This window comes from Copidosoma floridanum, unplaced genomic scaffold (assembly GCF_036245765.1).
Source record: "Copidosoma floridanum isolate Cflo_tuat_1 unplaced genomic scaffold, Cflo_Japanese_pri ptg000021l, whole genome shotgun sequence".
Lineage (NCBI taxonomy): Eukaryota > Metazoa > Arthropoda > Insecta > Hymenoptera > Encyrtidae > Copidosoma > Copidosoma floridanum.
Genome location: NW_028321898.1, coordinates 14,129,170 through 14,154,897, shown reverse-complemented (window position 1 = coordinate 14,154,897; position 25,728 = coordinate 14,129,170). Strand labels below are relative to the sequence as shown.

At 35.8% G+C, this 25,728-nt stretch overlaps 1 protein-coding gene across 1 annotated transcript in view; it reads left to right on the top strand.

Annotated features, from left to right (window-relative positions):
- Positions 1 to 25,728, top strand: part of LOC149374131 (uncharacterized) — a 232,192-nt gene that overhangs the window by 161,133 nt on the left and 45,331 nt on the right. The window contains exon 3 of the mRNA XM_089594735.1: positions 8,817 to 9,086. Coding sequence (XP_089450861.1) covers positions 8,817 to 9,086 — 270 coding nt within the window. The remainder of the gene's footprint in view (positions 1 to 8,816; positions 9,087 to 25,728) is intronic.

Sequence of the window (25,728 nt, the reverse complement as noted above, 5' to 3'; positions counted from 1 at the left end):
GAAACCTTTGCAGAAGATAGTTGATAAACTTTTTGAGCGTGTATACAAGAGTGCAAACGACATTTCTAGTAATAACGCAGAGCCCAATCGTAGTGTTCTTGAAGATTATTCTAACAAAAACGTGGAAAAGGATAGACAATAACTATTTCAAGATTTGAATTTATCACTGTGCAGAATTAAAAAGGATGATATACAGTTTTTAAATAAATTAATAGGAACTGGAGGATACAAAACTGTCCAAAAAGGAAAATGGGCTAGAAGTAATGTTGCAATCAAAACCATTAGAATGGCATTCAACGAAAATAACGTTGAACGAGAACTAGCGGCCTTAAATCGTATTCAGCATGAAAATGTTATTATGACAATGAGAGGAGCACATCCTCTACCCACTGTTATATTGATTTGTTTGAAATTTGCAATTTAAGGCACATATTGTACAATAAATTTTATAAAAACCTTTATAATTTAAACCCATAGAATAAGAGATACCTTTGCAAGCAGTTGCGCAAAGCTGTTGCATACTCACACAATCCATATGTGGGAATAGTGCATGAAGATAGTAGCCAGACAATGTTTTGGTAGGCTACGGAATTATGAAACTAAAATTATGTGGTTTAAGACTCAGTCGAACAAAAGGCATGCCAGAATCTCTTAACATCACTGTGGGGAAGTATTTCTGAGGTACGCCCATGTTCATGGCACCTGAACTCCTGTTGCAAAAAAATCCAGCGTCAAATCAATCTGATATGTGATCTCTTGCATGTGTCATCACAGAATGTTGTTTAGAAAAACCAATTTGACCAGTTTCTTGGACTGATGAATTGGTAAAATTAGCCCAATCACAACAAAGCCAAAAACAAAATGCTTTCTAGTTTAAAAAGATCATAACAATATTTAATTAATCCATGTTTCAGTAACAAACCTGAAGACAGGCCAAAATGTGTTCATCTTCTGAAATACTTCTCAAAGAAAGAACAATCATCAGTCTCAAGTGATTCATCCAATTTAAAGTGAATCCTTACATTCGTATTTTCTAAATCTTATAAAATTTTTAAGCTTTATGATTACAAAAGACTACATACAAATCAAGTTAACAATATACTACGTAAGTATTTTAACGAGTCACTATGTGTTAAGAAGTGAAAACAAATTATGAGTACAAATTAAACATTAACTAAGATAATGTACAATAACGTTGTGTGATCTTATTTAAAATGTTAAGTATTAGTTGTAACTGTCATTTTCTGCAAGCAAAACATTTGATAAATTAAAAAATGTATATTTATTTATTTCTTGCATTACATTTTTATTTAATATAATAACGTACAATTTTTTTTGTGTTGAACACTTGTTTTATACAAAATATAAGCCTGAATTGAGAATCATTTTTTATTTATAATTGTTTGACAGTTTTCTTAATCACTTCGCTTCAACACACTTTCATTATACAAATACATCCACAAGTTTAATGTACAATGTTACTAGATTCTCGATTGTTTCAGAATGCTGACAATCAGAAAAAATTCTTTTCTAAAGCTTCCTTAAAAACTGGATCCACTAAATAAGGGGTAGCAGACACATTTTGAAGAAGTTCCTTAATTGCTTCTTGATTTATATTTTTTCTATGGTCTTTCACATTGTACTTCTAAGGCAATCGATGTAGTGCATAAGGTTTACCAGAAAAATTGTTGTTCACTTTTTGTGTCCTCATTGTATGCTTGTTCCAAAGACTCCGAGTTAATTGTAATTCTCTTTGAATTATAGCTCCAAATGCATACTGTAGACACTTTTTGTGAATATCACTACCATCAAACAAATTTTCAACGGTTATACACTTGAATAAATCAATAAAAAAATTTGCTGAATGTTTTCGCAATTGATCCCAGTAACGCTCTATCCTTTGATTATGTACATTTTTACCTTTTATGTAGCTTTTTTCTCCAGATAGTGTATCTTCATGATTTTCTTTCAAACAAGTTTGCAAAATTTTAACAATAATGTGTTCACTACCTTTATCCGATCTCAGTAATGTTAGTACACAATTGAATTTCAACACACATTTTAATAATTAATTTGCTGTGATCATTGTTACTAGATGCAACCTCTAGCCACAATAAATATCGAGAGTGCACGTCTATGCAACCATGGATCGTAAATCCATAGGGCTTTAATTTGTCGTACTCGTCAAGGTGCCAAATCAAGTTCGGATCTGGACTAAGGTATTCTCTTCGTCCAAAACAATTTACTGCTCTATCTTCTAGACCTTCTGGATTCAACAACTGAAGCAACTCATACACAGTATCTCTCTTAACTGGAAAGCCATATACTTCTTTAGTTTTTGCCCACAGAGATCCGTAACCTAGGTTACAGCCAACAAAATTGATTTGATCGAGTATTGTTAAACACACATTTTCCAGATCACTTTCTCTTATCTTTTTGCGACGTAAACCCAAGGATGAAACTATACGGTTAAGAGAACTTACTCATAAGTTTATTTCATGGTAACTTTGTATACGTACAATTTCTGTGAAAATATTTTTCAATTCACTTAAAGGTTTCTTTCTTTATAATTTCTCTTAACTTGTCTTAACAATTCTGATCTAATATAAATACACTTGTAAATTTGCACAATACCTGTAATATTTAGGTTATGTTAATAATATCGACATTTTGAATAAATTATTATAAAAAGTTAACAATATTGCACTCCAAGAAGAGCTATTTACAAAATTTTGATCATCCTAGGCACAGTAAAAGCAAAAAAAAAACAATTTTGGTGGCTTAGGTACATCATGAGTTACGTAATACGAGTTAATCCGACCACACCAGCGCCTTGGTGAGGCGTGAACTGTACAGGCTTCCATAAGGTAGTTATTTCATGACTCCCGAGTCAAAGGTGTGACAGTCAAGTTGATATTTATTATTGCTGTTTAAATTTTAAGCGATTATTTGTTAATATTGTTTATTGAGACAAATTAAGTACTGATTCAACATCTAGAACATAATATACGATATAAAAGTTCGTAGGAATAATGATCTAAAATTGGTGCTTAACCCTTACCATAAGAACACACGCTTAGAATTTAATTTTCATTTATCATTTTCTGGCGTTTACATTCGTCAGTCTACTATAAAATTTTAAGGGGTATTGTATTGCTACTTTATAAATGATTTCTCAAGATTTCATGCCAATCTGTTCATAATCATTTCTTGAAGAACCACCTTAATTAGAAATATACGGTATGAAGCTCTGATAACTGTAGAGATGCGCATGCGAATGTCTACCAACGTTATCGTTTTATTTGTACGTAAACAGTAAGTTAAATGCCCCTATTATGACCATTTTCATCATACTTGCTTCTTTGATTTCTTTTTGTTAACTGTGAGCTTTAACAGTAAAAATTTTGGTTTTAGCTGGTGCGGTATAAATGAACCATTAGTATCCTTATGGTTAAATATCGTTCTTAACTGTTAAAATACTTTATTTAACAAAGAGATTGTACGACTCAAATGTACATAATTAAAAAACGTTGTATCTATTGTTTCATATTACACCCCTATTTATGAAACTTTTTGAAAAACGTAAATTTAGTACAATATTTTAAGACAATTAAAGTTTTTTCACTTGCATAACACTACTTTATTTAATAAAAATTATTATTTCGTTTATTTGTTAACTAAAAATATATAAATTTCTTGTTGAAGTTTGGTGCCATAATACGTAAGGTTCAAAAGATAGGTTATGAACGACTTTGTCCCTATTGATGGAATTATCTTTTAAATTGGTCATTTATTGTATGTAAAATGAAATTTTTCTTGTAAATTTATAAAGGTACATAAAATATACAACTACCAAAATTTTTTATCAAGTAACTTGTATGACAAATACACGAATTTTCATATTCCATGAATAGGGACATATTCCACGAATAGGGGCATTAACCTTATTTATGCACGCATGACCACATGCTTCGACGGACAGACAAGATCTCTGCTGCACCTGCGTGTAAGTGCCAAGCCTCCACATATATCATACAATCAGCGTTGGCCGCAAGCGTCAAAAGTTTGCTGCCAACCGCAACCTTCAGAGCGCTTCTTTATCAGCGCCGCCGCCAGCTGAGCTGTGAACTATCGTTGATGTACACATATGTGTACATCTATACGTAGTTCACAGTGATAGTTTACAGCTTGGCCAGCGGTGGCGCTATTAAAGAATCTCTCTGAAGGTAGTTGGCAGCAAACTTTTGACCATCGTGACCCAACGCTGCATACAATTTTAATTTGCCAGAGATGGCCCCCCTAATCCATCTCTCATTCATACACTTATATATACGTCGGTATCAATGCACAATATACTCAATACATATATTTGGTTAAACAAACACCGATCTTCTTCAGTCTTTATTACTAATTATTTGTAGCTTTTAATCATGTATAGGTTACTAACTGATGATCTCTCCGGCTTTCATGTTTATAATGCTGATAAAATATCGACCCAATCATCGTACCCTTCATTTGCTAAAATTTATGTAGTGTTTTGGTAAAATATATAATCATTAAACTAAACATTTTTCAAGAAATACTCGTGCATAAGCCTTTCCCTAGCTGATTTTTCTACATTCATCATTTTTAAATAATATATTTATTTGAAAAATAGCGAATTTCGTCATTGTGCGCATAGTCTTCATGATTACCAAGTTTGCAATTATAAATCTTTTGTAATAATATCTTATTAACCCAGTACTTTTTTTTATTTATATATTATAGTGCTCTACATCTGGCTCCTTTAATAAGGGCACTACTATGGGCACTTAGCACTTAGGAAAAGGACAAGGAAAGGGATAGAAGGCCTCCCATTATTTCGAAGGTGGTAAGAGGAAATTAGGTATTTTTTGCTGCGAGAAGGTCGACTAAGCCCTCCTCCAGGAGCATTGCATGGTAAAAAAGCACATGTGAAAAATCACAGCGGTACTTGCCCAAAAAATTGTACTGGCCGAGAATCGAACCACGGTCCCGTGTGCCAATATACGACCTAACCGACTGAGTCACCACGCGCTCGAACCCCTTACTTGATAGAGGGTTTTACTACATAGTTATATCCTCTGTAGTTTTCAATGGCAAAGCTGGCTAAAAAGTTATTTCTGTCTACTGAAAATTTCTGGTGCTATTGATATATGTAAATCAATACAATGCTCTAAAAATATATCATTACACAGAAAAGTTTTTTCTCTGAAAAGTGTATGAGTAAATATGCTAACCTACGAATGGCAAATAGACTTTTTTTAAAACTTGTACAAAACATGGATGACTACGAGCATATATCAGATGACGCTGCAAACGCTACAACTCAGTATCACATGTGCTATCCTGAAAGTATTAGATCTCATAGGAACAGATTTATTTTAATCATTCACAATTATATTTTTTCTTTTTTTTGTTATTATTTTTTTTTAATTTTGGGTACCCACGACAGCCTATCGGCTCAGTCGCTAGAGCCATCCACTCACCACCTATGTGTGGGGGTGTATTGCCGCTCTCATTTTACCAATCCCTGATACCGCACGTATGTCATACCATAGGCACAATGAGGTATCTCCAGTGAAACACCGTGCCAGTTAAGCTGGCACTCTTTGCAACAATGATACATCAGGTTCACTCACCACTGTGTAACCATTTCCTAGAGAATGCCTCCATATTTAAAGACGTCTACTCTTAACAAGTTGAGCCAGTGCTCTTTGTCGAAGAATAATAAACATCCCCGGAGAAGCCCCATACTTTTAGGGACCATTCCTCGCCAGTAAGGCCGCCTGCCTGTTATCGGATCTGCTAATCCCTACTTATAGCCCTAACACTGTTTCGCATTTACCTAGGCCCGAACACATGTGGGGCATGGAAAAAACTCTGGAATTACTCTGAAAGAAAATTCCACGGAAAAACCCACCCCAAAACAGCTAGTGTTGCATAGGAACTGTTTCCGGTGATAACAGTTTTGGAAAAAATCTGCACTCACTGGAAATCAAACCTACAACCCCTAGAACAACGTTGTATCAGTAATAAGTATGCTTACCACTGAGCCAACACCACTTTAAATTACAATTCTATTTTTATGTGGTAATTTATGGAACTGGCACTTATTACAAGGTATTGGAATAATTTATTAGAAAAAATTATAAAGGAGAAAAAAAATTAGCAGAAAAATAAGAAAACAAGAGCCTCGGGACTCTTTAGTTAAACAGTACGTATTGGATACACCTATATAAATATAAGTATGGCACTTCTCATGAGCTGACTAACTTTGCCTGGATAATATGCGAAAATGTGATAATCACTTTCAAAAATGTAAATTTGATAAAGTATACCATGAATGAAACATAAAAAAAATTAATAAATGTCTTCGTAGCATCCAAAAAAAATGTTTTTTTTTTTTTTAATTTTCAAAAAAGATAAAAAAATTGTACATACCATTATTTATTTATTCTAAAAGAAAAAAATAAATGATAGATAAGTAAGTATGTATTAATACACAGGAAAGCTGCTCTAATAAAATATATTAACTTTTAAGTTTAGAAAAAAAAAATTGTCAAAAATTATGAGTTTATTCAATAAATGATTCATTTAATACTGTAAGTTATAGTTAAATCTCATTCATTAATAATCAATGAATGAATATTTACATTAAAAATGAGTCATGAACCATACTATCACGAGAATTAATCAAGCTCGTAGTATCGGGACAGCTCGAAGGAGAGTGGGTAGGGAACTCGGTTTGAATACAGAAGGTCAAAGACTCAAATCCAGTCCAAAAGTTCTTTTTTTTTTTTCTTGTTTAGAATTAGGTAAAGAAATTCAACAAAAAATGTGCTGTGCTGTGATGTCATGGCATGGGGTGGTATGATGAAGAGAGAGTAACATGCAAAACCTACTTCCGTTACATTTTCTCAAGGTCAACAATCTAAAATCGTTGATTTACTCTTGCGCATAATATATCCATAGAAGTATAACCTCACAAATATTGTTATGAAAACTTTTGTCACTTAAAAACAGACAAAACTTGGCAAATCAATGTATGCATCAACAGTCTGTATATCTTGTATGTCCTACGGAAAGTCAGAAAATAGTTGAAAGTATAGTTAAGTGTGTTGAACTTCTCAGTTACTGTAGGGGTTTTTTCTGTGCGTGGCATTTTTAATTAAGGAAAAAGGACTGTCCAGATCATTCAGTCTGACCAAAGTGATCCAATTCCAAATGCATGTTAGGGTAAAAATCGTCTTTCTCAGCTACACATCCAACCTCTATCACACTTTAAAAAAATAACATGTGCACGTTTGGCTATTCGACAATTAATATTCGTAGTCTGCCGTCCAACGGAAAAAAAGGTATAAGTGACATTTTTGTCAAAAATGAGTTATTTATACGAATCGATTCGTCAGACAATTCTGCGTCTAATAGTATATTTACAAATTGAATATCTTACACCGTGATTTAGTAATAATTGATTGAAAATTGGAAAAATTGCTAATAATTTTCGTCAGCGATTAAAAAAAAAAGTAAATGACACAAAACATGAAAATCGCTCTAGGCAGACAACGTTAGTGCACTTACTCTTTTTTAACGTTGTAAAATCGATGATTACTACCTTGAATTCAAAACTAGAAAAAGGGTAAGCCCCAGGGAAAAAGCTTTATTTTTGCACTCACCCATTTTTTTACGAGGAAATTGTGCCGAGTTAGAAGGGTAAGTACAGATTTTCATAATTCCTATCGAAAAATGGTTTTTCATTTGTGAAAAATAGAAAGATCATACCATGTATGAAAAAAAAAAGTTTTCCGCCGTCCAATACTCAAATTATCATTGATTTTTTAAGGCACTTAGTTTTCATTGATTGTCTCAGTTTATCTCTTATGTCACTTACACTTTTTTCCGGTTGGATGGCAGTAGTGTAGGCTAATATGTTGTGTAAAATCCAAAAAGCTTACAGAAACATGAATTTTAAAAAGTGCTAACAAATATAATTTTTTTTTTTTTTATAATTACCATGAATTATTTTGGTACTTCCTACCAAGCTGGTGCCTGGATCAGTTGCTCCTTTCACTCTACCCTATGGACGCAGTAAAGAATCACAGGAATTTTTATTGTAAAAGCAACAGTAATCCTGTGATATTTTATCATAACGGGAATTTTTACCGCTGTGGTACACGAATTTTTACCATAGTTTACGGTAATTTTTATTGTAACTGTAAAATTTATTCCAAATTCACTACAATTTTTACTGTACGGGAACGGTAAAATTTCTCGTGAAAGAGCATATAGAAATAGGCTGCATAATCACATGGGCCGAAGAAAACACCGAGCACCCAACCAGTTGTCTGCTGCAGCATATACTAATCTACAAATTTTAAATCTGTGTGGATATCTGCATTCATACAATCAATACTGAACGTATTGTTATAAACATGATGAAGTCCTCTTTCGCTTAAAACCATTTATAGAAGATACCCTTACTTCTATCTTTACTTTGATTTCTGTAATGCAAATGTTACATCTACCTCGTTCTCTCAGCTGACATCTAGTTGGCCCTTCCTTTCAGCTTACAGTACCCTGCAGCCTATGTTTATATGCTTTTACCAGGCAAATTTTTCCGTTGCTGTACCGTTACCATTAAAGTTGCCGTAAACTACAGTAAAAATTTACGTAATGACACATTATCGCAGGAAAACCGATGTTTTAACGGTAATAATTCCTGCGATTCTTTTCTACAAGTAGGGCTGGCACTATGTAGAAGAAACTTCGATAAATAATACATAAAAATTTTCTAGAAATCATATCATACCCTGTTGTGCAAGACCACCAATTCTGCCATCTGACCTACGTGGAGAGCCGGAGCAACGAGCAGCGACATTCTCAAAAGCAGTCAGTCTGAAATCGGGCTTTGAACGTATCACCTCAGAGTTGAGCCTGCTCTGGGGTAGTATTCACATGAGCCATAAGAACTTTTCTGTGGATAGCCGGGGTCATCAAAGTACTAGTATAGCGCTGGTGGCGCTAGCCATGGCCCGTCTGTATTCACCAGCTACCTGGAATCCATCGTAAGAAATCTTGTTAATTGAAAATATTAAAACTTAATTTTTTTCTTAATAATTCTGTAATGAAAAATATAATGATTGTAAAAATACCTTACTCAATTAATTTTTAGCAAAAGCTTCTATTAAAAAGTTTTTTTTTTATTTTCAAAACCAACTTAGTTTTTATGTTATTGTCAAAGCTTTCATTACTAAAGTAAATGAATAATTTAAGATATCAATTACGTAAAATTTTGAGACTTATTATAAGTTTCCTAACTCGTAAATAAAACAAAAATAAAAATATGTGCATAATGTCTCGAGAAACTTTTTTGAGGTAATAGTCATGTAAAATAAGAGCTTTTTTTTGCTTTTATAAAATTTAGTAATTACTTTATGACCTACGTAACTCTACGAAGTAAATTTCTGTATCTCTCGAAGTTATTTAGTTGTTTAATCTAGTGTGAGAGACGACTAACCCCTTTTATCTAGTGTAAGTATAATATAGCCTGTGGTTTAGAATTAAAATTTCTATAATAGTCCCTATATTCAAATTCACTAGAATTACAACATGCGAGCATCATTGAGGTTGCTCAAGCGTTTAATGATGTATCAAACAAAGCGCACTAGTGTCCCTGCACTCAGAAAATAGTAGAATGCCCTCTCTCCTCACACGGTCAGATAGAGTACTAGTGTAACCTATGCCAACTGACGTACCAACCCAGGCAGTGGAAGAGCTGGCGATCCACTTTGAATGCTGAGCGGATCACCATAGTACAGTAGCAGTACTATCTGTACAGTGAAGTAGTTGTTCGGGTATTTAGTGCATGGTGCGTTACGGTTCAGGGTACCGTTTACGTCTACCACCCAAGTTATCTATAATATCTATTGGATAACTTACTTGTGTCTTATAGGTAACTAGCACCCCCTCCCCTCCGTGGTTCGTGGCTTCGCCCGAGACGCAATAAATGGAACACCGTAGTGTGTTGACATGTAATATAAAACGTTTTCAGTTAAAAATTTTACATCCATTACTGACACTTCTCAGAAAAAAAATCTTCTTATTAAAAACGTATTTGTTTGGAATCTATGTGGTTTATTTGATCAATTAAAAAGCTGTAAAAAGTGAAAAAAATATAATCATGCTGAAAAGCACCGTGCATTCCTCATGCCATAAAATAATTGTTGGTCCTAAAAGGCCATTGATTTGCAGTTTTTCCCGTATAATCTACGAAAAAAACTATTGTTTAAAGCTGTAAAGATTTAAAACTTACAAAAAAATTTTTCTCTCACCTCAAAACTCTATTGCCACAACAAGTAAGTCCTGGAGCTTAATCTCTACATTTTTTATCGCCACAAAAATACAAATACATATTCTACTTATTTCAAAGTCCAAAACATTCAAGAGATTACTATGAGGTTTATAGTCAAAAGCGTATCTCTTACTTAATAAATTCTTTATATATCGATTTTGATGCTGCTTTAATCTCCATGAATATTTAACGTCATTTTCTTTATGCCTTACATTGTATTCATTAGATGCATTTAGAGTTTTCCTCCCAGTTCGACTTCTTACAACTTTTGGCATAGTTAAGACGTTAGTGAGCCATGAAGGCTTTTTTCCAACTTTATTAGGTTGTAATATATTTGTTGGCAAGGTAGTTCAACATCCGATGACCCTGAAAAGGACAAGTAAGTTTCTTAAGTAAACTCTTTCTTGATTGAAGTTTCCAACAAACGTAGTTTCCTCCACACTTCAGGGTGATCTTCTTTGGCCTGCTGTTAAGAACCCAGACTGATTGGGAGAAAAATTACAAAGTCCGAAGCTTTGGGGCTAGTTGTAATGCTCTTTCCCAAGGTCTCCTGGTATAAACTCGAAGACGTTGGGATCTAAAGCACCTTTTTTTTGCAGACTCAGTTGTTTTGGTGATTTAAGGTGGAAAGATTGGTTCGTGATGTTTGCCTATTGGAGACTGTCCCGTTGGCTCAAGTTTTTTTCCCTTCATAGCTGTTAGGTTTGCCCAATGCAAATCTTTGAAAGGATTGGTGATTCCTGGTTGAATGCTTAGAGTCAAAAGGGTAATATAGGGTCGTCGGTCACTAGGGTTCCCAGCCCCCTGACGAACAACTCCACTCGTGACGTCTGCCAATGAATGACTGACTTGGTTTACTAGTGGCCGTCTTTACACAGTCTTTTAGTCAACGAATCGTTTCCGGAAATGGGAGTAAAAATGTATTTGTTGATTAGGTAGTTTAAATTTAGGAGGCCCTTAAAAGAACCGACGAAATCGATAGTTAAGCATGGAACGTAAATTCTTATAAAAGCCCTGAAAAGGGCCAGTGGTGAAATTTCTAGTTATCTTTTTATTATTATTGTTGATGATGGAGAGCCAGCTGTGGGTAGTTTGACTCTTATTCTTGGAGTCTCTGTGTACGGAGACCGTACAGGAGGGAGGTACGTTGCTTACCAAATAATATTTCGTCTTTAGGTTGTTCTCCAGATAACCAACTGCTCATCGTTAGTTGGGAAAGTGGGCCTGGAAAATACAATCTCTGTAGGTTTGCTGCACAGTGGAAAGAAAATGACTTTTTATGTTTAAAAATCTGCAGGCAGCTCAAATCATAGCGGATTTTAATGTTTTTTTTTTTTTTTTTTAATTACTCGGTAGTACTTGTGCTTCCATGAACAACTGCAACTTTTATGATATAGTTCAACCTATTTTTTAAAAAATACAAAAAACAATAATCTTATGTTTTGTCGAACAAGAAAAAACGTGCAATAAGCAATAGTAGTTGTAGATTTCAAATAATTAATATATGCAACATCATAATGCTTTATAATCAAACTTAGGTCACATACATGATCAAGGTTTGATTCTTAACCTGAAAAAATGAAAGTTGCCTAGTATTTCTATTTCATATTTTTTCAAATATAGGAATAATAGGTAACTTTACTTTTTTTTAGGTTAAGAATGAAACCTTGATCACGTATGTAACTTAAGTTAAATTATAAAGCGTGATGTTGCATCTATTAATTATTTCGAATTTGGAACTAAATTTGCTTATGGCACGTTTTTTCTTGTCCGACAAAGCATAAGATTATTAGTTTTTGTATTTTTTTTAGGTTAGGTTGATTTTAGTCATAAAAGTGGCAGTTGTTGATAAAAGCACAAGTACTACTGAGTAATTTTAAAAAGAAAAACCATTAAACTTCGATATGATTTGAGCTATCTGCAGATTTTTAAACATAAAAAGTAATTTTCTTCCCACTGTGTGTCGTTGGGACAACCACTAAGGAGGAGGTCGTTGTGGCTGCCCGTACTCTTCAGAGCTGTCTTCCCTATCTTGCATTTAAAGTGAAAAATTCTTTGACGGCACCAGGCCAGATGGTTCAATGGCCACAATACTCTGAAGCGTTGGAGCAGGTTGTACTCTGGCTAGACACGTCTCCTGGTATTTCACTGGAGACGTTAACGTTCCAAACGCCAACTTTTTCGTGGCACTCGGTTATATTGGCGTTTGGGGGTATAAACCGATTTATTTTGCTTGCCCATGAAAGAAGAATGTCATTGGTAGCCAGAATGCCCAGCTGCACGACTAACAATTTCGTTGTCGGTACGCTGCCGATGAACAAGTACAATAATTGACAACTCAATGGAGCATCTTATAACCACTCTTCAGTATCTTTGATTAAGGTTGGCTTCAATTTTACCTTGACGCCACCTAGCAGATTTTACTGAGTTAATGCGCAAAGCTATCTTATTTTAGCGAAACTTTAAGCTTATTTATCGCTATTGTTTCTAACTTCTTCAAAAAAAAAACTATGCGAAAATCATCTTGGAATTATCAATAATCAGTATGCAAAATTTTAGCAAAATCGGTTCTGTAGTTTTCGCAGTGAGCGATTACAACGGTTTTAGCGACTTTGCTTTATCTATTAGTAAGATACAATGTTGAACGTCATAGCTTTAACGATGTATTGATTTGTTTGGATGAAACCTCAACCATGCTATCCGTCACGTATATTAATAAAAATGGTATTCAGTATATTGTCACGCGTTGTGCACTATGATATTTTCAGTAATTAAGTATATATAAAGATCCTGAATAGTTCATTTTTTATCTAATAAATTATTTTCTTTGTAATGAATTATTTAGTCTTATAAATCGAAAACAAAAACAAAAAATAAAGCTTAAAAAGTGCCGATTCAAAAAAAAAAAGATTTCTAAGGTTACGAAAATTCAAAATTTTGTGCACTATTTCTTTGAACTTTTATACATATAAACTTAATAACTGGATTTTGTAAAAAAAAACTATCCCTCCAAAATATAAAGGAAATATTCCTATTCAAACAAACTATTGTCAAAAATAAGTTTTCGTTTTTTTTTATGATATTTAATTTATATGTAACTAGATTATGAATTATTCTAATGTGTAAGCTACAAGTGCTATTTGTAATAACGTTATACGTGGCAAATTATAATAAAGAATATGTACTCCTTTAATAAATTGATTAACCCTTAAATAAAACGTATCATTTTCAATACAGTTCGAAGCAACACGATTCATGAACATGCATACGTACAAACGCACACAATAATATACATGTATACATCTATATACGTATGCATACATGCGCTTTGTATTTAAATGGGTTAAGTATGCATTATACTTGAACGTGTCCTACAACTTTGGTACGCACAGGAAGAAAAAACAGCAACAGTAAGTTGAAAAGATTATAAACATTCATTAAACAGGTTCTCAAAACATTTATATGAAGTTGTAAACATGCGCAATCTTTATATTATTACAATCTACTCTTTGTTAAGAAAAATCATTAATTCATTTGACGTGGTTTTTGGGATACCGTTAGTTTTGATTTGCGTTTTTATTCTGAATGCAGCCATTAAAAAACCCCGAAGCCATGATGCGAAAAGAGGGCGTAGCCTACAGCGGCGGCTTGCCGTGCCACTGCATCCACGGAAAATATCAGGTTTTTGACATTGATTTTTCGCGTTCTTTCAAAACGTAAGACGAAACGTCGTTTTGGTAGGTTATAGAGTAACTCTCGATGAGTATAATGCCGTTTGAAAAATGGCAATATGAAGAAAAACTAGCCACGTGTAACTTATTAGCGGAGGGACTATTTTTTGCTTCTTGTAGTGGTTCGCAAAAAGTTCACAACCGATCATTTTTAAATTTAGTGTGGATGTTAAGGGATATAAGATCAATCTTGTGTTTGATTTTTAAGTTTTTATGTTCAACAATTTCAACAATTTGGAATAATTGCTATTTCAGAGTAGTTTGATTGATTAGAACCGTATTCTACAGTTTTGGCACGTGTATAAATAAAAAACAGCAACAATATGTTGTAAACAATTTTTATTGTTGATTATACAAGTCTTTAAATCATTTATTTTGAGTTGCCAATATATTCAGTTTTAATGTTATTAAAAGATTTAAAAAAAAACGGTCCAAAGTAGCACTTTTTTGCAAGATGCGAAAAAACGGCTAAATAGATTTTATTTCACTGGAACTCATTTGTTTTTAATTGAAATTGCGCATCTTTTTCACCCATGTAACTTATTCGTCTGACTCTCCAGTTTTTTTGTAAATGTGAAAAACTGTTTTGCCATTGTTATCATTTTTTTTAGCTTGTTAGCTGACGAAATTAGAAGCTTAAAACAATTAAGATTTTTTATGAAACTGCTTAACCACAGCCCAGACTTTCTCTATGAAAAAAAAAATTTTTTTCATTGAAAACCTGGTTCTGTCCCACTAATAGTATTATAAATTATCTTATAAATAATGCGTGGATAGAAGAAGCCTTAATACTGCATAATATAGGATGCATTTTTTAACGATGCAAGGGTAAGTTTATTAAAAATTCGAACAATGTTTACAATAATTTTAACCTAGCTCACTTTTCTGATACTTCTTTTAAAGCACAGAATGTGGATATTATAGAGTATGATATTATAGCACATGATGCTAATAGTGTAGAAGATATGCATCATCAAATTTTGTTCTTACTATTATAAAAAAGCAATAAGTTCTGTAGTATCGTCTCAAAGGAATGCTAATCTCAATGAGATCAACAAGATTATTGCCGTTTTACTTCACAAAGTAACAATATATAAGACTGTCAATAGCACAGAAAATCGTTATGATTCCGTTTTTAATAATGTGTTTTTCTGTTTGAGCATCTGAACATATCGCCACTTTAACTCTCTTTGCTTATTTGTGTAGGTTGATAAGTAATTATATGGTTACATGATTATTTAAGATCTCAACATGTGTAAAGGATGATGTAATGAAACTAGGTTATTACTTTTTGACAGACGAAAGAGTGTATTAAACAATGAGATTCTGAGTGGTGACACAATTAGGAAGATAGTATTTCTTAATCAAATTACATTATACTACTCGTTAAAAACTGATCAATAAAATACAAGGACAGACTTTTCACAAAACTATTATTGACAATGCTGTTGAGTAAATCAGTGCAAGTTTCTAACTTACTGACAGCTTTACCATAAAAATTTTTACGTATTATTAATTATATAGATATTTTAACGCAAAATAATGGAAAAAAGTAGAAAAGCGTATACTTTAAGAGATATGATTTGAGCCTAAATTTATCATAGTCCATTAAGAACTGAAGTCAGACAGTTGCAGCCCATGCGTGTTAAAGTTAAACTTTACCCTATCCTAAGTAAAAACATATTAAAATCCTAAATGCTATCCACAGACCTCTCAGATACATGTTTGAGGATATGTTATACAACATTACTAGTGACGTAGCTAACAATATAGCAATTGACGTCTCTCGATGTTTTGAAAGCATGTATTAGACCTAAAAGACGCTACCATCTGAATAGTAACGTAAAAACAGGAAGGTTTAAATAGTTTTTATATTCAGAGGTTTTTTCTGAATGATTAAGAAAGAATTATTTTTATTCATGACTATCACAAAATACTTTTATTTTTCGATTTAAATGTTACCATTAAAATAATAGCTCGTACTATCAAAGATTTTCATATCTATATTGTTAGAGCGCGCGGTGGCTCGGTCGGCTAGGTCGTGGATTGGCACGCGGGAGACCGTGGTTCAATTCCCGGCCAGTGCGACTTCTATGGGCAAAGTACCTCTGTGTCTTTCACATGTGCTTTTTCACCACGCAATGCTCCTCGAGGAGGGTTTAGGCGACCTTCTCGCAGCAAATTTGCCTAATTCCCCCTACCCCCCTCCCAGTGATGGGGAGGCCTCCCATCCCTTTCCTTGTCCCTTTCCCAAGTGCTAAGTGCCCATAGTAGTGCCCTTATTAAAAAGGAGCCGGACGTAGAGCACTATAATATAAAAAAAAAAAAAAAAATCTATATTGTTAGCAGTCTTTGGTGACATTATCAAAAACATCCTTATCTAACGATTATCTTATCCATGAACAACTTATCTATGATCTTAGATAAGTATTTACACATAACATAAGCATTGTGGTTTTTAATTTCCGACAAAAAAGATCATTCCTCCTATTATTTAATCTAAAAATGAAAGTAGTTTTTGGTTCTACGAATTATTGTAAAAATTTTATTAGCACAGTCTCAGCAGATATTTTTTGTGTGTCAGGTGTCCTGTTTCAAAGGTTGACTTCCAGATTGTAAATACATTTTAATCTTGCCGTAAATATCACTTTTTGTTTACTAACAAAACTAATCAGAAAAAAGTATTACAAAAATACTGTATATTGCAGCTTATTTTTTTAGGATCACTCTTGGATATCAGCTCTTGGCTAGTTCGTATTTAGAGAGAAAGAAAGAGAGAGAGAGAGAGAAAGAGAGATAAAAAACCAAAATATTCTTTACGAAACTTACGCTTTCACTCACAGGCAATCATAGAGTTTACTTATTCTAGGTATAATATCTCTATGCATTTGATAGGTGCGAGCATGACATTAAAGATTTTTTCAGCATTGGGAGTTATTTTAAAATAATTGAAAGATTTGATGATACTGGGCAGTCTCGTACTAACCAAAGTACTGGCATATCTAGCAGCACGTCGTGCTATGGCTATACTTTGTTGTTTTCTTACGTGCATAATATATTCTTTATAATTGTTTATTCATTAAGCATTAAAATATTTTTTGAAACCACTTTTAATTACCAAATATCCGTATTTAAAGAGCAATTGCACCGCTTTTGCTACACCACAGTATGATTTTTATCATATCATTTTATAGACGATATATTTACATTCATTATCTGCCATAGAAATGAAACTTCGTACTGGGATACCCAAATGCCCACTGACTACTGAATTTCTATGTTTTATTATACAACGTACCCAATAAAAGCTTGCCATTGCTTTGATTTTTATCTTAGTTTCATGAAACATATAGACCAAATATAATTTTTTATGCATTTGTACTGATAATTCACCCCTTCAAAAGAAAACGTTTTTTTGTGATAAGCAAGCCATATAACGTAAAATTTAAACATGGCTACTTTCTACAGCAAATTTCTTATTCCAAACTTTAATATGTGGTCCATATTTAAATAAGCACACAGTAACGCCAAACAATATATAAGGTCTACTATGGTTTTCACATACAGTTATCACTAAACCCTGTAACGTTGCATTTTGCCAGCCCTGCCAACGTTTTCATATCGACGAGAACCTGTCCAAATGCAACGCACTAAAATAACCCCCGAACACCTCCAACACCTGAAATGCCGAAACACTCTGACTTAACACGACTCCGATACGCTCTTCGACTCAGTTGCTTGACTCCACTCTGCTCCCACTACGTTACAATACACACTTGTACAAATAAATACACATACCACATAATTCACTTAAAGACTTTTATTTACATTAGATGAACACTTTAAAAGAATGGTTGCTATCTCCAGTGCTAACTCACAAGTCACAGGTTTATACACGCACTCCTGCCCTCAAACACCCCAACTTACACAGCTACATACACACACATGCATGGAAAATTCCACGCTCGCAATCCAGAGAATGGCTAGCTCCAAGATTACCACAACCCCGTTCGACCGTGAAAACAATTGGCCACAACACAACACCTTTGATCACGAGCTACCTCACGCATCAACTCAATAACAAGAGCATACACTGCACACTTCTCTTTGTCTGCAGGGTGTCTTACCGATGGCCTCACAAGCTGGTCTGTCAAGTCTCAGACCACGCTGCGAACACGCACACTTTTTATTGCAGGGAATCCTACTGTCGGCCTCACCAGCCAGTTTACCGAGTCTCAGACGATGCTGCGGAAGCACACACATACACTTCCTAATACGGCTGCGTTCACAGTGAGAAATTTTTCTGGCAGCCGAGAATACTGGTACCCTTGAACGCCGAATGACCCTAGCGCCATCTAGCATGATTTCGTGTTTCAAGAAAATCCCTGGGACTCTAGGTTAGCTGAGAATATCCAAGATCAGTGATTATTTGCAGCCTCGATTGTCCTTGACTAGCATCAGATCCTATCATGAAAGCCATTGCATTGGTATACCTTAGCTTTGCCCGGCGAACCACTGTTGAGTAGACAAAGCACATTGTTAAACTTTCTAGACAATTTAGGATTTTTACTAGCTCGTCATGGAACACAGCACATATGATTTCGATCATCCCCTGGACTATACACATACAACCAAGCAGGGCACGCCAACGTAGCTCGTGTAAACCCCGAATATGGCACACATACAACATGAAAGTCTTGGGCGATGCCTTACTTAACTTCCGTACGCACTTGTAAGCGACCCAATTCCTAGTTAGCATAGTATAGTCTGACGAAATTAAACCTATGACTACGCCACCGTAGCTTCCTTGAATTTTAATCTTACAATTACGCATATTGAATTGAATAGTTTTTTATTGGCTTTGAACGTGACATCAGGTGTGTTTTGGTGCCATCTTACGTGCCCCTGTGTATTAGGCTATGCGTACCGAGACTACCTATCAAGTCTTATCGTCTTGATCTATGACGAGTAATTCCAGCCCTACCTAGCAATATTTGGTATTTATGCACTTATCAAATATTCTCTAGTGTTCTCTAACATGCCCCATGCGTGGCCCCGCGTATTAGACGTACCTCAGCACAACCGACAGTATTCTCTAGCTATTCCGCACGTGTGCAATGTTCGAGGGAGTACCAACTGATCAATTTTTTTTTACATGCGACCGTCTTTACGTTAGACAAACCCTAGTGCGACCTGACACGTCCGTGCGTCTTTGGAATATCACAGCATCACCTAAAATTATCCCCACACGTCCGTGAGCCTTTACTGTGCTCGAGTGCAACCTTGTTTCTCCCTCACAGAAGGATGCGAGTGTTAGGCAGAACCTAGTGACAGTGTCTTCCACCGTAACAACTTATGTGCTCCAGCACCAGCCAGACAACTACCGGGTGTCTATAACACCCACGCGAATGCGTCCGATGAATACTACTAGTGCACATAAACGGTTATGAGGGTATGCGAGCGTAAGCAAACACGTCCGAGGAATACTAGTGTACACGAGCGTGTCCGAGGAATACTAGCGTACACAAGCCTGCCCGAATGTACTCTAGCGATCCGAATCCGAGTGAGCGCTGGCGCATCCGAAGATTCTGAGGGCGCGCTAGTACAATCGAGTGAGCGTTGGTGCATCCGAGGATTCCGAGGGCGCACTAGCACCATCGAGCGAGCGCTGGCGCATTTGAGGATCCTGAGGGCGCACTAGCACCATCAAGCGGACGCTGGCGCATCCGAGGGCGCACTAGAACAATCCAGCGAGCCCTAGCGCACACCACATATTATAAATTTTACTTCCTTTTGCTTTACTCAATCATTGAAGAAAAGAAAAAAAAAGCATCCAAATGGATTCGAACTCTCGTCTGCCTGTACACTAGTCAAGGATCTTGTCCACTATGCTATGTGCGATCCATGCATTGGGAATCTGATAAGTACATGTTATCTTAAGGATTTTAACTTATTTTTTAAGTTTATTTTTATTTACTGTAAATTAACTTAATTGATTTATTAAATGAATAAATAACGTATTTAACAAAACAATTTTTTTAGATGAATGTTTTTTAAATTTTAGAAATTAGTGTACCTTAGCAGAACTGCTTTTCTGTGTATTAATACATTTTTCTGTATTTATGATTTATTTGTTACTATCACAGATTGATTACCAGTAAATAAAAATAAACATACAAAATAAGTCTAAATCCTTAAGATAACATGTACTCATCAAATTCCCAATGCATGGATCGCACATAGCATCGTGGACAAGGTCCTTGACTAGTGTACAGGCAGACGAGGGTTCAAATCCGTTGGGATACATTTTTTTTTTTTTTTTCTTTAATAATTGAGTAAAGCAAAATGAATTAAAATTTAAAATGTGTGGTGTGCGCTAGCGCTCGCTCGATTGTTCTAGTGCACCCTTGGATGCACTAGCACTCGCTTGATTGTGATAGCACGCCCTCGGAGTCCTCAGATGCACCAGCGCTCGTTCGATTGTGCTAGCGCACCCTCGGAATCCTTGGATGCGCCGCGCTCGCTCGATGGTGCTAGTGCGCCCTCGGAATCTTCGGATGCGCCAGCGCTTGCTACGATTCGGATACGCTAGAGTACATTCGAGCAGGCTAGGGGGTACGCTAGTATCTCTCAGATGCGGTTGCGTACGCTCGCATATTCTAGTGTTCCTCAGATGTGCTCGTCTACGATAGTATTTCTCGGAAGTATTTGTATAAGCTAGTACTCTTTAGATGCACTCGTATAAGTTCGTATTTCTGAGACGTGCTCACAGACAGGCTTGTTTACGCTACTATTTCTCGAATGCGGTTGCGTACGCTCGCATATTCTAGTGTTTCTCAGATGTGCTCGTGACCGATAGTATTTCTGGGAAGTACTCGTATAAGCTAATATTCTTTGGATGCACTCGTGTAAGTCAGTATTTCTGAGACGTGCTCACAGACAGGCTTGTTTACGCTACTATTTCTCGAATGCGGTTGCGTACGCTCGCATATTCTAGTGTTTCTCAGATGTGCTCATGACCGATAGTATTTCTGGGAAGTACTCGTATAAGCTAATATTTTTTAGATGCACTCGTATAAGTCCGTATTTCTGAGACGTGCTCGTATAAAATATAGTATTGCTAGAATGCGCTTGTGTAAGCTAGTATTCCTTGTATGTGTTCACATGCACTTGCATATGCTGATATTCCTCAGCTGTAATTATGTATTCTTGCATACGCTAGTATTCCTCGGACACGCTCGTGTACAGTAGTATTCCTCGGACGTGTTTGCTTACGCTCGCATACCCTCATAACCGTTTATGTGCACTATTAGTATTCATTGGACGCATTCGCGTGGGTGTTATAGACACCCGGTAGTTGTCTGGCTGGTGCTGGAGCACATAATTTGTTACGGTGGAAGACACTGTCACTAGGTTCTGCCTAACACTCGCATCCTTCTGCGAGGGAGAAACAAGGTTGCTTTCGAGCACAGTAAAGGCTCACGGACGTGTGGGGATAATTTTAGGTGATGCTGTGATATTCCAAAGACGCACGGACGTGTCAGGTCGCACTAGGGTTTGTCTAACGTAAAGACGGTCGCATGTAAAAAAAAATTGATCAGTTGGTACTCCCTCGAACATTGCACACGTGCGGAATAGCTAGAGAATACTGTCGGTTGTGCTGAGGTACGTCTGATACGCGGGGCCACGCATGGGGCATGTTAGAGAACACTAGAGAATATTTGATAAGTGCACAAATACCAAATATTGCTAGGTAGGGCTGGAATTACTCGTCATAGATCAAGACGATAAGACTTGATAGGTAGTCTCGGTACGCATAGCCTAATACACAGGGGCACGTAAGATGGCACCAAAACACACCTGATGTCACGTTCAAAGCCAATAAAAAACTATTCAATTCAATATGCGTAATTGTAAGATTAAAATTCAAGGAAGCTACGGTGGCGTAGTCATAGGTTTAATTTCGTCAGACTATACTATGCTAACTAGGAATTGGGTCGCTTACAAGTGCGTACGGAAGTTAAGTAAGGCATCGCCCAAGACTTTCATGTTGTATGTGTGCCATATTCGGGGTTTACACGAGCTACGTTGGCATGCCCTGCTTGGTTGTATGTGTATAGTCCAGGGGATGATCGAAATCATATGTGCTGTGTTCCATGACGAGCTAGTAAAAATCCTAAATTGTCTAGAAAGTTTAACAATGTGCTTTGTCTACTCAACAGTGGTTCGCCGGGCAAAGCTAAGGTATACCAATGCAATGGCTTTCATGATAGGATCTGATGCTAGTCAAGGACAATCGAGGCTGCAAATAATCACTGATCTTGGATATTCTCAGCTAACCTAGAGTCCCAGGGATTTTATTGAAACACGAAATCATGCTAGATGGCGCTAGGGTCATTCGGCGTTCAAGGGTACCAGTATTTTCGGCTGCCAGAAAAATTTCTCACTGTGTATGCAGCCTACGTCCTATTGCAGCCGACAGACAGCCCTTCATCGATTGCCGAGGCTCAGACGACCCTTCGGATACGCACGCACTATTCTCATCCTACTGCCACGGGCGGGTGGCCCCTTGCCAACTGCTGAGGCTCAGATGACTCTGGATACGCACGCACCCTCTTTAACCTATGGCCGCGGGCAGGTGGCCTCTCGCCAACTACCAAGCTCAGACGACTCATTGAATACGCGCGCGCGCGCACGTACACACACACACACACACACACACACACACACACACACACACACACACACACTTTCGATACATTCTTTTAACGTGCAGTGCTATAGCTTTCCGTCATTCCAGATGCTTCGGTTTGCCAGCGATTCGAGTGATCACGCCCGCCAAACTCTCTTCCCTGATCCGAACGTCTCCCTCTTAGACTACCTGAATCTTACTCTCACGCACGCGTTTCTCTCTCTTCTTTCTACTTAACTCTCACTCTTTTTCTCTCTCTCTCTCTCTCCCTTAACGATACTAATCCACCCCTCCTTCCCCGTTTACACTCATCACTCTTCTCCTCAACAATAAAGATATCCAGTGCTCGTCTCCATCACACACGCTCATCCACACTCCCGCTTTTTACCTTTATCCTTGACACTACTCATAAAAAATCTTCTATCTCTTTCTTTTCCCTACTCCTCTCATACAATTTAGCTCGCATACGGCCCATCTTTCCTCCAACTGTACATATACACTCACATACACTCCTTGTTGTTGGCGTAATACGATTTACAAGAATATACCCTAAAATTTAATTAATAATTCCGATAATCGCTATAAATTGAGAACACATACATTCGTACTTTCCTACTGAATCACACTAAAAGATACACATATATTTGTGCACATAATTACAATACTATCGCTTAGAGTCCTTTAATACACAATTCTTTTTATTAACGCTTTTCACTCTCATTCTTCTTTTTGCTTGTCTCACTGGCTATAGGTCTGTATCTTCTTCCCTATTTTTCTTGCACGAAACATAATAAAAGGCAAATACACGTGCGTTGGCATTAAAAACGATCCTCAGGCCTCAAAATATGTATCAAGTCGAGTTTTGGTGCATTTTGGCTCAAAATGAAAAATAAGCCCATCATAACGCTTTTAGATCCCAGATGACAATGGATGATAATCTATATCTTACCTAAATGAGCCTTCAGTATTCAATTGTTTGTTTCATGATCACTACCAATCTACGAGACTGTTAATCAGTTTAGTTATTGTATATTTAGCCTTCAAACATCACTCATGGTTATTCTCATAATCATAAAAGGTCACGTGCAAGATTCACGTGTTACACCATTTCTAGTTATAAACATATTTAATTAAATAACTGTTTTTTTAAAGTAATTGGCCTATAAATAATGTCATGGTTGTATACTTTTATATCGTTCTTTTAAAATCAACAGACAATGTAATACCACATACAAGAAACATTTATTGATAAAAAGTTAAATCATAACCTGATTTATAATCATAACAACGTCTTGGACGAAAACCAGCTCAGTTCAGATGTTTGCGCCTAAAATAACATTAAAAAATCTGAATTGGGCTGGTTTTCGTCTGAGGCGTCGATAAATAGTATACAATTAAGAGATTTTTTGTTACTTATGTGACAACATATCAATACTTAAGCTGATTTGACTAAGACTTTAAAACACGGAAGCTTTTTACAACATAGCTTAAATGAGAATTCTTTAAAAATTAATGATAAAGAATCTCATTTAAGGTAAAAGATCATATCAAAAATAGTGTGTATGAATCTAATAAAACGTTGCATAAAAAAGAGAATGTTGACTCTCAAAGTAAGGTTGTTTGAGATTGAAGACCCAATGATTGTGGACTGTATGATTTGATTTACCGATTGCGAGGGAAAAGAGTGCGAGCCAAACTGCTTGGTTTTATTGAAAGATTAACACTCACACCTTTTTATATATAACAAAATAATAAAGTATATTAACAGCAGAAATTACAACACTTGATGAGAAAAAATTGAGAAACTGTGGTAAATAACAAAATTACGTTTTTTGTGCGCTAGTTTAAGGATATTGAACGAAGTTGAAGAATAGTTATTTTACTAATTTAATTAAACTGAAAATGATGTTGTTTGAGTCATGCGAGTAAATTACACAAGACATTTTCTCTTTCTATGCAAAATGATTTACTCAAGAAAATGTCTGCTTGGTTGGTGTACACAGTGACCACACTGTGGTTTACTGGACGAGCGATCGGTGTGGACTGACTAAATGCTCACAGGCGAGCAGTCGTGAGCAGCCAAAGTAATTTAAACGTGGAGCGCTATGATTGGTGGTCACGCAAGACCATCGCACGCACGCTATGAGTTACAAAATACTAAAGTTAATTGCTAGCGCGCGAATATATAAATTCTATATAGTTAATGTTTTGTAATACTTATTTGATGTTGAACATACTACCCAGGTTGATGGACAGCAGTCAGTACTAATGTACATCAAAGAAAGAGAAAAATAAATTAAATAAACAAAGTATAACGTACAAATCGAAATTTGAAAATAATTATATAGACTGCTTATCTACTTACAAGGATAATTATATAACAATAATATGAACAAAATTTTAAATTAGGCTTAATAACTAGGTATTACATTTAAAATTTAATCAATTTAAACTAATATGCTCCCCTTTTTTTTATAATCAACATTAAATTCTTGTTCTAAGATCCTATTCTAAATTATTGGCGTCAATTCAGAGCTAGTTTTCAGGAGAATTAATTTGTAAATGGGTCTAACTAAGACAGTACTGCTGGTCCTAACCCTTACAACTCTGACTAGAGAGTTCGGATCTTTAAAAATCTCTATTATTCGACCTAAAGGCCACTTGCCAGGTGGAGTCAACTCATTTTTTATAAGGATCAAATCTCCTACTTGCATAGACCTTTGAGGCGTAAGCCACTTGGATCGTGCCTAAAGGGTGCTGAGGTACTCCGAGGACCACCTTTTCCAAAAAACCTGAACAGACTGCGATATTAATCTCCATCTTTATAATGGAGAAACCCTTTCAGCTAGAAGGTCGTGTTCTGGGACAAAATAAGAAGCCCTCAGGGTTAATAAATGTGCAGGAGGTAATGGATTCAAGTCAAGTGGGTCGTC